Here is a 15,481-nt window from a genome sequence, read left to right on the forward strand (position 1 = left end):
GTGCATATTTTATATTTCCAATCACTCAAAGTCACATACAGGATTAGATTTATTGCTTGCCTCCAGGGTGCGATTTGCTGGGGGGCATGGTGGGAATTTCCCCCCTCTGGTCTATATATCCCTGCCTCTGCTGAGTTATGAGGGGACTAAAATGTATCCCCCTCATAGTAATTTATGCTGCTTTACTCATAGATCTAAAAATAAAAATAGGCTTTTAAAAGAAAAAAACCTAAGTAAAGCACTGCAACATGAGAACACTCATTAGTGCAAACAACAATAAAATTAGAAATGGACTTTTACTGTCTGCGCTCATGTGACAACAGAGATGACACAGCATCTTGGCTATGTGATGACGCAGTAAAAGGGCCAGGGGTTGCCTCCTTCCCTGCTCGGAAATTTGCAGGGATGTGATTAAAAAAAGGGTGACATGCTGTGGATGACCCCTCCACAGGAGGTGTCAGAAGTCTGTCATCAAAGCAGACTGTTTTCTTAGTCTGACACATAGATATATATTGCAGCCTATTTGTTTTTATTATGACAGTATGTTGTGCTGGGGTGAGGACACTTTCTGAACATTTGCATTGTGGAATAATTTACTGAATCATCCCAATGGCTTGACTTGATACTATTTAACAGTAACCACCTAACAATGATATGCAAAAGAAAAAATAAAGAATAACCAAACACTGGATTGATTACTCCATCTCAAACAAAATGTCCTAACACTTTAGATTTTTATATAAAAACATAAATTAAAGAAGATAAGTAATTTCAACATTTGATTGCTTCAAATAACCATAATGAAGGTACTTATGTAAAACATGAAGAGGTATTTAGCGTTTTTTATTTTGTGTAAAAGTGTTTTGTGTAAGTGTATTGGTACGTCTGGCCAAGTGGTGCTATCCACAATACTGAAAGGAGCGTTGAGGGATTTATTTCTGGTATGTTAGCATTTAACCTTCGGTTTTGTTGTATATGAGCACATCTCATGTGTGTCCAGATAAGTAAAGGACAGGATGTGAACTTGACATCACATTGCTGAGAGTGAAAATATCAGGCTACTTGATGATTTCTTTTAATGCATTAAAATATTCCTGAAAATGCAGTGGCTAAGTTCAAGTTTCAAAATTGCTTTGTTTAAGTTATTATGCAACAGCTGCAAGAAATAGCCTAACAGGTTATTTCCTTGCAGGCCCACTGTGGTTCTGATTTATTTTCAGGAATAAAGACATTTCAAAAACATGCCCCGACTGATTTTTTCACAAATCGCACCCTGCTTTCCTCTATGACATAATGAAATGAAAAAGAAAAAAGAAAACATCACACAGAGATGTTCATCATACAGAAAATGTTAGGACTTATCTTGATGCTTGATGCAAGACATGCTGAATGAATAGGATGCAGCAGCAACACAAGCAACTTTTCAGCAGAATTTAAACATCCCTGTCATATTTTACCAGTTTTTCCGCCATTGACATTGTCCCAGTATGTTGTGCCTGTCAAAATAATGAGTCCAACACATTTACAAACAAGACCATGAGTCCACAGCTTTGTGATTTAAGCTAAATGTTCATTGTCAGTGTGGATTACCTAATGCAAAGGGCGAGACAGGCAAAAGTCCAACAAATGATGCACAGGGGGCTTCAGTCCAACTGAAATCACATTTAACTGTCCATATTTGCAGTCATAGATAATGTCAATGTGTCAATGTGTTTTTCTTTTATGGCTCATTCAGCAAGCTATAAGGTGCAGGGCGAGACGTGTGTTCATGTTTGTAAGTTAGATAAGAATGAGACTTAAGCAGGGAAGCTAATGTGGGTTGTTGTTCCGAGTCTGTGGCTCTTGTGTCACAGGATGCTATCAGGGTCAGTGTGACAGTCTGCTCCCTCAGGCTATGATCGAATGCCTCATTCAAGTTTTGATTTGCTGTATTGAAATAAGGCGTCCAGCTATGAAAGTATTTGATGGATGATGTAAAACTAGGGGGTAATCATGAAATAAAAGAACTTAAAATCTAAATTTCTCCCTTTTTGACTTTTTTCTTAAGGGAGAACATAATTGATTTGTAGAGCAGATACAGTATACTGTACTGTAGTAGACAAAAAAGGTAATTTAGTTGGACTTTAAAGCAAACCAAAAGATATTTTCATTATTTTCAGTTTAACATTTGTACATTGACCCCTCTGTGCTATCCACAGGTAATTTGCACAAGAAGCTATTTCTCTTTCGCTTTAAAGTCTGGATGTGTCACGTCTCGAACAATTTAGTAGAAACTAATTGCTGCTCTGTCACTTTCATGTTGATTTGAACTTTGCAGAAGTGTTTTAATTTAGTATTTAGTTGATACACTGTGCACACATTATAACCTACAGCTGTTGGGCTGTGCTGCCCAGATGTTTAGCTGCCCCTCTGTATCTATAACAAGTGAGATAATAATTTCACTGTGGTGTAAGTTTCTCTGGCCGTGAAACTAATGATTCTTTCTTTCAGGCTGCTAGAAGTGTTAAAACAAACTGTGATCGTATAGCCACTGCTGCAGTGCAGGTGTTTAGTATTTGTCTCTCAGAGAGACATGTGAATAGCTACTCTATTAATATGATAACTGTGGGCTCTAAAGTGCTAAATGCACTGTTTAGAATTCCTCTCTGGATCTTTTTAATTTTCCCTCTCTCAGGTGGAAGAAGCTTTCTGCTTGTTTGTTGCCCAGTGTGGAGGAGTCGTATAATGGATCCTTACAAACAACTGATTAATGCGCTGACATTTCTTTGATTGGCACGTCCAGACACAGTGCCAGGGACACCAAGAATAGAAGACTAGCATTTCCCTTTCTCTAACTCCCTGCCATCCTTTTATTGCTGTGACTTATTAATTCGGTCTCTCCTCCACTTCACCTTTCTATCTGTCTTTCTTTCTTCATTCACGCCATGTCTCTTTTCTTCTCTCACCTTTCTTTAAATCACTTTTCTGTCTCAGTCTTACTTTAATGTTCATGACCTGTGTCTCTTCTCTGCTACCCTCTTGCCTTTGTTTTTTTTGTGTGTTCTTTTTTTCCTTTGTTTTTTTGTGTTTAGTTTTTGTGTGTAGTTTAGCAGTCACATCAAAATGATAAAATACAAAGAAAGGAAATGAAAAATACAACTTGTTCAGTAGAAATACAAAAAAGGAAAGCCAAGACACTTTTCTTAGAAGAAAGACCATAAAGTAGCTGGAAGAGAGACATCCCTCTTGAATAACAGAAGCTAAATGATATGAAACATTGTTATCTTTCTTCCTTTCTTTCTCTCTCTCCCTCCCTTCCATCTGAACCAAAGTAAACCCTGCATGGTCCCCTAGTAATGTCTCCATCTGTCTTAATAAAATGGTAATAATCACATACATTACTGTAAGAATTACTTCATTTATGCCTCTGCCTCGCTGTCAGAGACTGAAAGAACAAGGGTTTGATGAAGTGACTGATTAAACTCTTACTGTTTGCAGCGCTGCTTCTTTGTCTCTTCTCCACCTTCTCCCTTTCTCTGACATCTCCTGTCCTTCCTGCTGTTTTCTACACTCTCTGTCTTTATCGCTTCTGAATTACTTTATTTTCTATACAGTATGTCTTTGAGAATGTGTGCGCTTCTGTCTCCCCATATATCTGTATCCCTTTGTACTTTCTCTGACTGTTCTCTTTCACACACACACACACACACACACACACACACACACACACACACACACACACACACACACACACACACACACACACACACACACACACACACACACACACACACACACACACACACAAACTTCTCTATCTAGCTCTGTTGCGACAGGGGGAATTGTATTTCTTCTTTATTGTCCAAAAATGTCTCCTTGCTGTTTCATTTACACACACTGGCCTTTATTGAAATGTCATGGTGGGAGAAAAGCCATGTGATTAAAAATGCAGCCCAGCATTTTGTCATTGTCAGTTTGCAAATATTTGCCTCAGAAAATGGAAGATAACTACATTGAACAGGAAGACACTCGCTTTTCATGTGCACTTCCTACTCAGCTCAGGACTATCACATTGGGAAAAATGTTTCCTTCACTTACAGAAAAAGTTTTTATACTTTTATTTATAACTTTGCTTAAAGTACATGTGAATAAATCTCATTCAAGGACCCTGTATTCCACTTTCTCTGTTTAGGTTTTCATCATATTTGCCACATCAACTTGAACATATTTATCAATGTCAGCAATCATAATAAAAATGTTCAAAATTGGACAAATGATGTAAACAATCCCAACGTGCTTACAGAATGACTGTTGTCATGAAGGCACAAAGAGGCTGTGCCGCTGTACGTATATTTTAGTTTCACATTTCTGCTTTGTCATTGTGGACTGTTTTAGGATCCAGACACAAACACAGACACACATGCAATTCTACACTAGTAAGACCAGCACATGTGCTGTTGAGTTGAGTTGACAGACTAGACAGATGGGTGACAAGTTAAAGGAAAAACCCTGAATGTTGAACCATGACAAATGCAGATGCTTCCGTACTTTGCGTGACAAGAATGAGTGACTTAATGGGTATGAAAATGATGTGAATCTTATGCTACGGTCTTCACAGTCACCAAACATCAACCCGTTTTAACACCTGTTAGATTTTGAACTGAGCTCTCCATCAAAACACCAAATGACAAGTAGCACTGAAGCCAGATGTTCTGTGCTGATTTTCCTTTAATTTGTCACTGGTTTGTAGCTGAGTGGCTGAATAAACACAGACTGTTTGCAGACCATACTAAACTAAAGTAAGTAGTATAATTGAAATATAAAATGAATGACTCATTTTATAGACTTTTTCAGCAGCAACATCTGAATCATTTTCTCACTTTCCTTTAGTGAAATCCATAAATACAGTCTTGTTTTTATATCGAGCCAACCAATTGGGGATAAAAGGGGTGCTTAAATCATCTCACAAATATACTGAACAGTATGACCAGTTTACTTAGGATAGTTCGGGAACTTTTTTCTACTCAAGGTACAAAAGACTGAAAATTATCCACAGTGAGTGGGTGTCGGACAGCATATAATGAAAGTCTTGTTAGTTTAACCACAAACACAGTAGGTTGTTTGGAGAAAAAGCACTCTTTATTCTTTAAAGAGAAGCTCTGAAAAGCCAGAAAAGTCCATCACAGCTGTCAACCATTGAAGTCTATTATGAGTATTAATGGAGCAATCATTTCCAAACTAACCACCAAATTGAGCCCTTTAGGCCATAAAGAGTTAATGAAAAAACACTGACTAAGTATTTCTAGAGAGAAGTTTTTAGAATGGGAGTCAATTGGAACCAGGGATTTTTTTGGATCTAACATTTAGTCGCCGTCGGTGGTATTACACTTTCAGGTACTTCCACATTATTCAGCCTAAAGCTGTGGTAGTTGCTGCTGGGGTTCAGTAGTGAATATCTGAAAACCTCACAACCGCACATTTTCCTTGAATAATTTGGGTCAAATGATCCTTTAAGGCCGCTGCTCTGCTTTGTGTGGTTTGAAACATTTAAAGAACTGTGCATTTCTTAATCATTGATGGCCTGATCAGTGCAGCACTAGTCATGTGTTTTGAGATACTGAACTACTGAACAGGAATTATGTATATCTTAATTTTCTCTTGTCTGTCACAGGAAACTCTTTAGTACAAGCATGCAAGGCAGTCAAACTGTTAGTGATTTTGTTGATGTTGTTGTTTTTTTTACCAGCAGATAAACACATGGGGTCGTCACAGTATGATGTGTACTCTTTCGATGGGATGGCAGGTGATTGACAGCACAAGGATGGAGGTGAAGGAAGGAGGAGAGGAGTTAAAGATGATTGTGTGGGTGTGTGAGACAGGACTATCCTTACACTGTAGGATAGTCCAGATACATGGCGACTTGTGGTAGTAGTTGTGGTGGGAGTGATAAGGAGCAGATATGATGAGAATTGATAGAAAAGTAATTATTACAGTACATTAACTGCGCTCTGGAACACACTTCATGACAAAATCAAAGTGATTGATTTCCTGTTGTGTGGTTGGAAGATTGGTGGCAGTTTGACCTTTGTGTGTTAGCAATTTAAATGACTACAGTGCATACCAATGCTTAACCCTCATGTTTACATATATATATAGAGTAAGACTTTAATTTATTTTACCTGTACTTGTCAATTATTTTACTATAATTTCCAAGCGGTTTTCTAAATAGAGCACTTGTGAGCACACAAATATAGGAAAATAACTGTATTGATATTCTTCTCCATGTTGACTGCGGTAATGCTTTATTTTACAGGTCCTTGGAGCACCTTGGTAGCCGAGTGATTACAGTGCATGCCACATAATAGCAATGTCCCTGGTTCGAATCTGGCATGCTGCAGGTCATCCCCCTCTTTCTCTCCCTGTTTCCCTTTTTCGTTACCTAAGAATGAGCCATTTATATGGACATAGAGAGCGGGTTTTGTTGCAATTTGCAACCTCACTGGTAGATGCCACTAAATCCGACACACTGCACCTTAAGCAATTATTTAACAGACATATAAAAATCTTTTCATTTTGTAGTTTTGTGAGTCAGATAACATATTGGCATATTAGATTGTTTCTTAAAAACTTTATGATGAATGAAAGACATCTCCCATATATCACCAAATTACATTATCTTATCAAAGAAATAAACCCGAAGAATGAAGAAAAATACTGAAAAGTGATCCTGGAAATTAGTTAGTAAGGGACCCGTAAAATAAAAGTTTTACCAAAATTAACAACTATGAACCCAAATATAATAAGTGGGTATACCACTACACCTAAACTTAATTAACTATTTTTAACTATGAACTCAAGTGATTTACTATTTATTTATTCATTTCAAATTAACCATTTTATCCCACATTCTCATAATTTTTTACTGAATTGCACCACCCTTTTTGTAAAAATGAACCACTACCTTCTTGTATTAGTATGAAAGAAGACATCAGGGTAAAATAAATCATCACGTTAACGGCTGTAGGTCTGTAGACAAATTACACATTTTTGATTAGTTGAACAAAACGACTTTGTCACACTGGCAATTTACAGACATGAATGACTTCAATGTATACCAATTAAAGGCAGTTTTCTATTTTTCTATGAAAGCCAAATAATTGTATTTTCTAAGAAACTTCTTAAATCAGTTGGAGATTACATACCTGTAACTTAAAACTAACAGTTAGGAATAGTGAAAGGTAATTGTTAATTGGCATTGTATCAAAAGATGCACAGTAGCAGTGGAAAAACTTGAAGCTTAAGTGAAAATGCAACCCATGATCCTTTCACACAACTTCTCCCAAGATAAACTGTAAAAAATGTTGATTTTCACATCAACAATAATTCTGTGGTTCTATAGCTCCATGGGCATGTTAACATGTGCGCTAATATGTTGATGACTCTATCTCGAAAGCAATACATTAAAATGCATTAAATCTCACTAAACCTCTTGAGGCCTGGGTAATTAAAGTAAATAATAACTGGAGCATAATGCGGTTAATACAGCTGTATTCTTGTTCAGTCGTTTGATTTCTGGGATAGAAATCAACCCTGATGCGTTAACAAAAATAATAAGCTCAGTGTGGTACAGTTTCTTATTATCTCAAGATATAAATTAATGGGTTCGTAGAGACTTGATCATGGTGCCAGTGAGAAGAAAGTGAAAATGTTTGAAGAAGAGATCTTGACTTTACTTTAATCAGTCAGTAGCATAGTTGCGATCTCAGGAAAATTCATTTTCTGTTATCTTATGACAATGAAGTAATTAAAATGTGATCACATGGAATGAAATTTGATCACTCAAGACAATTAAGTCATGAGCTGGAGATAATTGGATTAAAAATATATGAAGAAACACAACTGCTCTCAGTGTCTGTGGTGTCGAAACTGGGAACATGTAGAATTGTATTATAGTCTGTGTATTGCAGTAATACTATTACTTTAGTTTAACAGGTGTTTTGGAGATTGATTATTCCCCTCTGACTGTCTTATTAGTATGCATGTTAACACCAGGAATGCCCTTTCAATCAATTCTCATTCTATGAGTGTATGAGTGAGACATTTAAGTGAAAATGAGGAGGAGTGGATGTACACAGCTGTATTACTACACTGGTACATAAACCATCAGATGGTGGACTGTTAGAACCTATGTGAACATGTTGTTGTGACAGAATGAATAATTTGCTGCCAAAACCAGTGTGTCATCTTCAGTACATCTGTCAAGTGAAGGGAAACACACATTGTGTTAATTTAAACAGCGTACAAGTGCCACAGGTATTGAGGCACTATGCTGCTTACAATACCATAGGTGCTATCAACATGTGCTGAAAGGAAAAAAATGAGAATGTGTGAGTCCCCACACTTGACACATGGACAGTGTTGAAAATGATGACCTTGATGAGAGCACGTCCACTTTTGAAGTCTGCTTCAAAAATGCTCGGATGAAATATGGATGTGTGACAAAAATGTAAAAAATGGGTAATGCATGAGTGGAAGGAAGGTGCCACAAGGTGTTGAAAAACATTACAATCACATTATGATGGAATTATTATCATTTTCAAATTACAAATGATAATGCAGTTTTACTTAATATAAAATAATCAATCAATTATAAGATTAAAATGGTGAAAAATGAACAATGATTACCTGCCAGAGTCTTATAGTCAAGCAGATCAAAGAGAACAATGGCCACGGCTGACCATGTGATGATCAGAGCCACAACCAGCAGCCAGGCCATTGGTGAAGTAAAGGTCAAAATGACATCATCCAAAAATGTCTTCTGATTGGGCCGAGATGGAGGGGCCGCCCCCCCGTCACTGGTCTGGCTGCTCATTGGTGAAAAGAGCTGCTGTATTGAGGAAAGAGATAGAGGGTTGAGTTTTTTTTATCATCCAACCAACCCTCCTAATATATACATTTGTCATTTTATTTTGACATCATCTGAACATCACTACCCTAGATCACACTTACTACACCCACTGTATGGCGTCTTTCACTCAAATGTAACTATAGTTCGTTTTACGTGCTGAATTTTCGAACTATACTATCATTTTTCTTGTGAGGACAGGCTGATCACTTTGTTAACCTGTTGTTTTGGTCAGAATGTTTAAAGGAGCATCCCAGAAATGTACTACTGTACTTCACATCTACAGTATAACATCTAGACTGATGAGAAAAAGATTAAAAGAAAATAATATTTCGGGAAAAATCAGGGATCCTACATTTCCCATAGTGCAACAACTTTGCGTTAGACACACTCCCTGCCTGGTAAATGCCCACTTTAATTAAATTTCACGTCCCCATTTCATTATGCTTTATGTTATAAATAAGTCTTTAAGGCAAGTTTATTTATGTAGCACATTTCAACAACAAGGCAATTCAAAGTGCTTTACATAAAACATAAAAGGCATGAAGCCAGAATATAAGAGCAACACATGGCAACATAAAAAGACATTTAAATACAATTAAAAAGTGATAAATTGGAAGTAAAATTAAGCTAAATAGAATTAGCCAGATAAAACAAGAGAATAAAACATTACAGTGCAGTGTGAGACATTAACTCTAAAAGCAGTTGCAAACAAGGCAAGCGCAGACTGAGATAACAGATGTCATGTTATTTTCTGAGACTTGACAAAGCGCCTTCAGAGCCACAGAAGACAGAATATGACTGTCCTCAGTATCCCATCATAATTAGTCTCTATACCAAACTTCTGAACCACAAATCTGTCTTTCATTCATCCTCAATGAAGCTTCCAGAGAGCAGTGACAGTGGGTTCCTGTATTTTGTTTATGGAGAAAAATAATTCACACTCACATATTCAGACCCCTTTACTTTTTGTACACTTTACTGTGCTGTACATTTCATTTTAAAGTGATAAAACTGCCTTTTTGTCTATCAATCTGCACTCAATAACCCATAATGGCAAAGTGAAAACATCTTCTTTTAGATTTTTTTTGCAAATGTATCAAAAACTGAAATATCTCATTTACAAAACTATTCAGACCATTTCTATGGTGCTCCAAATGTTTGACACATTTTCAAAAAAGCTTCTAAAAACATGTTTTTGATCAAACTTGCAGATCCATTTAAAATGGAATCTACAACACAATAAAGTGTACAAAAGGGTGAAAGGGCCTGAATAGTTTCTGAATCCACTACAGTATAACAGCCATTTCCTCATTTCATGTTAATGAAGAATGCTACAACATTTTTGAAGGGTGATTTTTATTTTGTTGTTGTTTTGTTTGTTGTAAAATGTATCCAGAAACACTCTCTGTGTACAAAACTGTCTATCAGATGCACAATCATACAAAAGTATAATGTATATTCTGGGTCACATTAAGAAAAGCCATACAGTTTCAGGTTCAAAGAATGTTGTGGTGTTTCACATGTTTTTACTGCTCTCAAATGTACAAATGGGTCAATCCTTACTTACCTGAATGGTATGTAAGAGTTAACTGTGTTGACAACAATAAAATACTGTAGACCGGTTTTGTTGAAACAGAAGATTTTTCTCAAGTCTCTAGGGGCAGAGCTAAGGGGCGGTTTCTGGGGCTGCAGCCTGAATGTTTTCTGAAAAGCCCTGAATCTATTAAAAAAAAAGAACTGGTTAAAGTCACTTTTTCTGAATCACTTCCACCAGCTGCTGACTGAATCTGAGGGAGTTCATAACAATTGATTAAGAGTGAAACTTCTGAAAACATTTCAATCAAGGCAGTCGATGCAATCCAACCTTGGTCTCTAGAACAGCTAATCTCACCGTTCAAAGTGTCAATATCTATAAATATCTAGAGGAATTAAACAGCAGCGGAGCAGTTTCTGGTTTAAAAAAAATATGATTGTAAAGAGAAGTCAAGCTTGGAGTTTGTTCTTAGTTTCAAAGTAATACTTTACAGATTTTGGCTGACATTGGAGATTTCTGGAGAAAATCAGCATGAAAATAAACTCATTATCATAACTGAAACTACTAAAGTTCAAAATACAGCTTATGATATTATAGCACTGACAGTGTGCTAGTGCTGACATAGTCCATATTTTGTGTATCCCGTATCAAATTCTTGCATTTATGATACCAGGCAGTTCTTGTGATTAATGTGCACAACAGCTGTTTGTTCACATGGACTTGGGTGAATCACTTGAGCATGTTTCCTTTTGTGAGGATGAGAATGGCAGATATGAGGAAGAGAGATGAGTGGGAGGGGAAGGAGTGGGAGAGAGCATCGAGAGAGAGAGAGAGAGAGAGGAAGACAGACAGAGATTACCCGAGGTGATGAGGAGATTAAATTCCATCTCACTTTGAAAAATCTGTTCGACGAGACAAATTACTTCTCTAAAGAAAGTTTTCATCATCGGTTGGCGGTAGGGGCCCTGTGCCGTAGCATGATTGTGTGCCTGTGTGGAGTTATTTGTGTTCATTATGTGATGTGCTGCAGTGAACGCCTGAGATGATTTGTTTTTCCTCCTGTTTCCCTGCCCGCCTCTCACACAGCTTATCCGCAAATGCAAAGTGATAGTTACACTGTTGTGGAGATTTGAATTAAAACAGGGCTGACTCATTTGAAAGAAACATGCCCTTCTCAAGGTTATTAATGAGGCCCTGAAGAATGCAGATCCACATGAGCCCTGTGTGCTCCGGGCCACACCAGCTGAAGCATTTAGCACCGTTCATTATGACAGTCTCGTTGACAGAATCAGGTGGGGGTTTGGCCTCTCATTTTGGTTCTCATCTTAACTGTCAATTAAAAGGATGTAGGTTGGCGAAAATGTCCCCTGCTGTCCCCCATGTCCTTATTAGAATGAGATACAGTATAATAAATTGGCCATATTATAGCCTTTAATGTAGCTTGTGCATTAAAACACAAAAGTATGCATCCTCAACTGCATTAGATGTTTTGGCATCTTCCTGCCTTCTTCAGGGTGTTAATGATGTTCAATGATAATGAAGCAGCTGATATTCAGGAATCGATGCATCTGACCTGTCCTCTGTTCATTTCTGTCAAAATTTGAAGAAGACATATTACGCTTTTTGTGAATTTCAGTCATTTATATACTGTTATAACGTTTTTTAATGGATTCACTGTTCACGTTCATATTTAAGATCATGTTTCGGCTCGAACATGCACAGATGTATTTGAGAAGTTTACTTAATTTAACTTAACTTAGCTACTGGAAGTCTGCTAAGGGGCAGCCAGTCACTACAGAATGGGCTTCTTGGGAGGGGGGCCTTAAAGAGACAGAGGGTGAATGGAGGGGCTGCATCATAGGTCAGTACAAAATAAATATAAGAATAATAAGAATAAGTATTTTTTACTGTAAATCATGTCTGTCTGTCTGTCTGTCTGTCTGTCTGTCTGTCTGTCTGTCTGTCTGTCTGTCTGTCTGTCTGTCTGTCTGTCTGTCTGTCTGTCTGTCTGTCTGTCTGTCTGTCTGTCTGTCTGTCTGTCTGTCTATCTATCTATCTATCTATCTATCTATCTATCTATCTATCTATCTATCTATCTGTCTGTCTATCTATCTATCTATCTTACTACATTTATGTCATCCAGAATGGTTGAATAATGTGAAGAATTGATGTGTTTTGATTCAGTAGCTGGTCTCACGCTGACCTTTCTATTTCTACATTCAGATAACAAACTGCAAAATCAATTTGACATAATTCTACTACCCCACCCCTCACACTCCAACGCACATACACACACACACACACACACACACACACACACACACACACACACACACACACACACACACACACACACACACACACACACACACACACACACACACACACATACTGTGAATGTGAATTTCTGTGTGCATCTGATTCAAGAAGGCTAACCATTGATCTAGTGAACAACAGCTGGCATGCCTGTCAGTTCAGAGGTAGAACTTAGAGGGCTTGCATTTGTGTGTGTGATATAAAAGCTGACCATTGATCTTGTGAAGCCGTGGCAATGGCTGTTCAGGCCAGTGTATTGATCCACAGCAGGTAAAATGACGTTGCAACGACAGAGGGATGGAGCACAGACTCGAAATATTCGACAGTAGACAGAACAGAGAAGCTGCACTGATCTGCAATCATCCACTTCATTCTCCTCTGAACCAAGTAATTACAGCACAGTCTTTTTAAACAGCCCATGCTCTATATATTACTGTCAAGGTGTCAGTCACAGTGTGCAAACACTTTTCCCTTACAACATATGTGCCCATCTGTTGTTACCATGAAGTGCTGAGCGGATCTTCACACAGACAAAGACAGCAACTGCGGCTGCTGCCACCTCCACACCAAAGGAATGAACAGAATTAGCAGGACGTGGGTGCAGGCCACTAACCAGCGTTTGAGGGCAAATGAAAGGTGACAAAGATGTGATCCAGCGTGTGAGTCACTTAGAAGCACACTAACTTTATGATAAATAGACATGTTGCTGCTTAAAACGGTCATATCATTATGTCACAGCAAAATCTTACAGTAAACGAAGCACGCTAAATGTTTAACACAGCAGCACAAACTCAACTGGTTTTCTTTTAACAGAATAAAGTCAAAGAATTCACTTCTAACAGACATACATACTCCTTTCACATACTTTTATTTTCACTCTCATACATGTAAATCATTCCTCTTGAGCAAGAAAAAATGGTAACTGATCATTTAAAAATAAAATGATGTGCGGTATTATTGTTGCATGAAGCAATACAGCAACAGGCTAGTCTGGCATTCTAGTCATAAATTATACAAAAAATACGATTGTCAAGTTTTACCACTTCAAACAAAACTAAAAAAGTTCATACTTGGGTGGTTGAGATTTTTTTCTCAGTAAACATAAACTTTTAGCCTCACCAAAGAACAATTTAATCTGCATAGTTTTAGATGAGATAAAACAATTTTACTACGCTTGATGTGTTTCTATTTAAGGGGAGTCATGTAAACAGAAAAAAAGGGCAAAAAAATAATCAAAGGCATTTAAAGTGTCGCTCAGTTTAAAATGCTCTCTAAGAAAGTTGGGAACATTTCAGATTTTGACATAAATGAAGATGACTTCTGTGATGTGTAGTGTGGCTCACATCAAACCCGAGACAGGAAATAATCAAATATTACTGTAACATGAGCTCATAGCTCACACTGGAGCTTTTAGCACCAATGGACGTTTACATACCTTAGTTAATCTGGGCAAAACATAGTTAATTAAATTTCCCTAAACGCCATCTATTTGCAGTTTCTAATAAAGTTTTGCTGTATACCCAGACTGTCGCTAAATTCTAATGAGCATTTTAAATGGCACTGAGACACAGTAACTGTGTATGTGTATAGACCTGCAGCAGCCAGGAACATCAGTAGTAGATCATTATTATAAAGTTCAGCCAGAGTGAAATGGATTTTTACAGTACCTTGGACTTTGAGTTTGCTGGGTGTCTACTGATAACCTTCAGTCCTTCAAAGGTTCGTGAGCTGCAGTGTTACCATAGAAACAAGCGTGTAACTCCTTCGTTAAATCCTTTCCGGCCCCCCCAGTTGATTGTGAGAGAAGACGATGGAGGCAACACTCAAATCTGGCAGCAAAAAGCGCGCAGCAATTGTGTTAAGCTGGATCGCACCAGGTCTAAAAATACACTAAAACCTTACCCACAGCAGAAATTGGAAATAAATCCAGTGAAGATTCTTTGATTTTAGTTTTTGTCCAAGAAATCCTTGTGTCAGAGTTTCTGAGATTTGGTTTCTAGCTGGTTAAAGGCTGGAGTGAGTGAGACAGGAAGGTTCACCCATTCAGTCACCCTGCCCCCTCTTAGGGTCCAAAATAGAGAGATAAAGAAGGGGAGGCAGGGAGTCAAGGAGGGAGGGAGGGGAGGACTGGAAGGGAAGTACTGAAAAGGAAAAAGCAGTGTGTAGAAGAAAGACAACAAGGGATGGAGAAGAGAAAGAGAAAGGAAATGAGGAGACACAGTTTTAAAAGTCTTGGAGACGTTATTAATCATTTTATAATAATGGAAGGCCTATTATTTTAATCCTGCACTCACCTATACTGACCTATAAAATATCAAGATACTTCCCTTAAGCCTGTACATTGAATTAAGTATTGCTATCACTGATTTTCTTTTAATTACCTTCTTTTATAATATGATTAGATAATAGAAAAGGATTGGGGATGTCCTCCACAAACAACACCAGTTTTAACAAGACTTTGCAAACATTTCCACTTCATGCCCTCAGCTACAAAAATAAATTACTAAGAACTTCTGAATCTCCCGACCATCTTTGCAGTTCCTCCAGGGGAAAACATTTCCTCTGAAGTGCCCCGCCTTGTCCAAGAGAGGTCAACGTGAACAGTAAATAAGTGAATAAATATCTAGTTGAGCCTCGTGTTAGTTTTAAGCCCTGTCAGAGCCTGTTTTTCAGGCCCAGTTTAAACGAGGGAGTGTGTCTATATGCGAGAGAGCAGTGGGAAGGGGTAACCTGACCCCCTGTCT

General features: G+C 37.7%; 1 protein-coding gene across 1 annotated transcript in view; it reads right to left on the reverse strand.

The window, feature by feature from the left end:
• Positions 1-14,704, reverse strand: part of trdn (triadin) — a 16,930-nt gene extending 2,226 nt beyond the window's left edge. The window contains exons 1-3 of the mRNA XM_062437798.1: positions 14,405-14,704; positions 8,665-8,866; positions 5,723-5,764 (exon numbers count right to left, since the gene is read on the reverse strand). Coding sequence (XP_062293782.1) covers positions 5,723-5,764; positions 8,665-8,851 — 229 coding nt within the window. The 5' untranslated portion in view covers positions 8,852-8,866; positions 14,405-14,704. The remainder of the gene's footprint in view (positions 1-5,722; positions 5,765-8,664; positions 8,867-14,404) is intronic.
• Positions 14,705-15,481: the final 777 nt, after the last annotated feature.

Source organism: Scomber scombrus, chromosome 17 (assembly GCF_963691925.1).
Source record: "Scomber scombrus chromosome 17, fScoSco1.1, whole genome shotgun sequence".
Taxonomy (NCBI): domain Eukaryota; kingdom Metazoa; phylum Chordata; class Actinopteri; order Scombriformes; family Scombridae; genus Scomber; species Scomber scombrus.